The sequence below is a fragment of the Aegilops tauschii genome, chromosome 2, assembly GCF_002575655.3.
Source record: "Aegilops tauschii subsp. strangulata cultivar AL8/78 chromosome 2, Aet v6.0, whole genome shotgun sequence".
NCBI classification, from domain to species: domain Eukaryota; kingdom Viridiplantae; phylum Streptophyta; class Magnoliopsida; order Poales; family Poaceae; genus Aegilops; species Aegilops tauschii.
The window spans coordinates 645,241,249-645,243,588 of record NC_053036.3 but is presented as its reverse complement, the minus strand read 5'-3'; the positions used below and the strand labels follow the sequence as shown (position 1 = coordinate 645,243,588).

Sequence of the window (2,340 nt, the reverse complement as noted above, 5' to 3'; positions counted from 1 at the left end):
AGCAAACAAGCTGGCATCTGTATGGATGTGAGCGACAAGAGGAAAAGAAACCGGTTGGAGCGGTATGATTGCAAGGCTTGTATGGGTGTTAACCTCAAAGACGGTAGCTGGGTTGTGACAGTTTTTGAGGCCGATCACACACACCAGCTGATTTTGCAAAGGGGGCGTCGGAGATTTTGCTGCTCTCATAGAAAGATCCCGGATGCAGACATGCAGTACATCACTTCACTGCACTATCGCAACATATCAACGGCTAATATGATGGGCTTGCTTGGAGATGCACGGTGTTGCGATCCAAGGAGTTTGCCGTACGTGAAGACTGATGTGACAAATGCAAGAGCAAAGCTGCGAAGGGGCCTGTCAGAGCGTGATTTGGAGCTGACAATCGAGTACTTTGAGAGAAGACAAGTGGAGAATCCCAACTTCTTTTTCTCGAAGCTAGAAGAAGATGGAGCTGTTAGGGCGCTTTTCTGAGTTGATGGGAGAACAAGGGCCTTGTATCCAAAGTACAAAGATTGTGTGTTTTTCGACACCACATTCTGCACAAATCGCTACAACTTGCCCTTTGCTCCGATTGTTGGCATTAAAAACCACACACATACTGTTTGCTTGGGGTGCGCTTTGTTGCCTGATGAGACCATCGAAACTTTCAAGTGGGTCTTCCAGCAATGGATGTTGGCAATGAATAACGAGCATCCGTTGAACATTATGACTGATCAAGACCAGGCAATGGCTAAAGCCATCTCAATGGTATTTCCAGATTCAACACACAGATGTTGCAAGTGGCACGTCTTCCGGGTTGCAAGGCCGAAACTAGGGAAGATGCTGGGCAAGGATGAGCCTTTTGCTGAAGCATTCTATGGTTGCATCAATGATTCAGATACCGTTGAGGAGTTTGAAGAACGGTGGAAGCAGATGGTCGAGTTATTTGGTGTGGCTGATAAGAAACACCTCAAGAACATGTGGGACAACAGGGAGATGTGGGCTCCTGTGTACTTTAGGAATAAGTTCTTCCCATTCACAGGAACAACCGGGCGGTCCGAGGGCCTGAATTCCTACTTCAAGACTTTAAATCATCATGGAGACTCGGTTTGGACATTTGTCCAGCAGATTGAGCTTTGCCAGGAGCTAATGCTTGATCGTGAAGACAATGCTGGCTTCATCAATGAAGCGACGAGGCCGCCACTCTGGGGAAAGTAAGTCCAAAGTCATGTAGCATTTTTTTAGTTTTCCAGTACAGTGGGGTTGCAGCATTTCTTTGAAACATATGTAGCAACTCTTATTGATGTTGGAAGCTTTTTTGTTTGCAGTTACAACATTGAAAAGCAAGCTGCAGATTTCTATACCAGAGAGGTATTTTCCAAGTTTCAAAAACTGTTGGCTAAATCAACAGGCTATGGTCTGCAATATCAGCTGCAAGGGGATGTTATCTGGTTTCGCATTGTTGCAAATTATGGCGTCAACCTAAAGTGTACACGGTGCATGTTGCCCCTAAAGATCAGACAAACATGTGCACCTGCAACATGTTTGAGATGTGTGGGCTGATCTGCCCACATATCATCCGTGTCATGGTGCACTTGAACATGCAAACGATACCTGCGACTTACATGCTTCCAAGATGGTCTAAGAGAGCAACCGACCTTGCGCCTGAACCGGGCGATGGGCATAGAGCTATGCATTTCGGCGTCCCCACGACAAACACCCTAAAGTTTAACTCTCTATGCCGGAAGTTTGGGAAACTCGCTTCTGATGCATGGTTCAATGATGAAGCTTATAGTTTTGTCTCTGGGCTAATTGATCAGGGTAGTGTTGGGGTTGCTGCAATAAAAGCTAGAGCAACTGATGGGGTTGCAGGAGACGAAGAAGCCCAAGGTCATGCAGAAAATGCACAAGTCTCAGGGGTCCAAGTACAGGTCAGCGGGATCCACCCCCCGTAGGACTGCGGAACCCACCAAAGTCAGCAAAGAAAGGGAGGCCAAAAGAGAAAGAGAAGCGCAGGAAGCCACTAATTGAGATTCGAGAAGATGAAATGAAGAAGAAAGCAAAGAAGGACGGAGCGAAAACGAAGAAAGCTCCAAAGCCAAGGGAAAAGAAGACTCCATGCAAATATTGTGAAGATGAAGATCACAACGTGAAGGATTGCCAACTCCTTGCAGCTTTTCTTGCTGCGAGTGCGAGCGCGAAAGCTCCGGGCGTCGAAACAATCCTTACACTTTAGGATATTTTCATGAGGGAAAAATGATGAATTGCCTTGTAACACCCCATGACTTATGATAAAAAGTTGTGTTGACTAGCTGCGAATGTTTGTTTTGTGGGACTGCAACATATTACTACATGCGT

At 46.2% G+C, this 2,340-nt stretch overlaps 1 protein-coding gene across 1 annotated transcript; it reads left to right on the top strand.

The window, feature by feature from the left end:
- Positions 1–729: 729 nt before the first annotated feature.
- On the top strand, positions 730–1,937 carry LOC141041430 (protein FAR1-RELATED SEQUENCE 5-like). Its single transcript, XM_073507578.1, has 3 exons — positions 730–1,196; positions 1,311–1,353; positions 1,803–1,937. The coding sequence occupies exons 1-3, from the start codon at positions 730–732 to the stop codon at positions 1,935–1,937; spliced, it is 645 nt and encodes a 214-aa protein (XP_073363679.1).
- Positions 1,938–2,340: the final 403 nt, after the last annotated feature.

Coding starts and splice junctions, on each gene's coding strand:
- LOC141041430 (XM_073507578.1), top strand. CDS start 730: ATGGCTAAAGCCATCTCAATGGTATTTCCAGATTCAACACACAGATGT. Junction 1,197..1,310: donor AGGCCGCCACTCTGGGGAAA/GTAAGTCCAAAG, acceptor TTTTGTTTGCAG/TTACAACATTGAAAAGCAAG. Junction 1,354..1,802: donor CAGATTTCTATACCAGAGAG/GTATTTTCCAAG, acceptor CTAATTGATCAG/GGTAGTGTTGGGGTTGCTGC.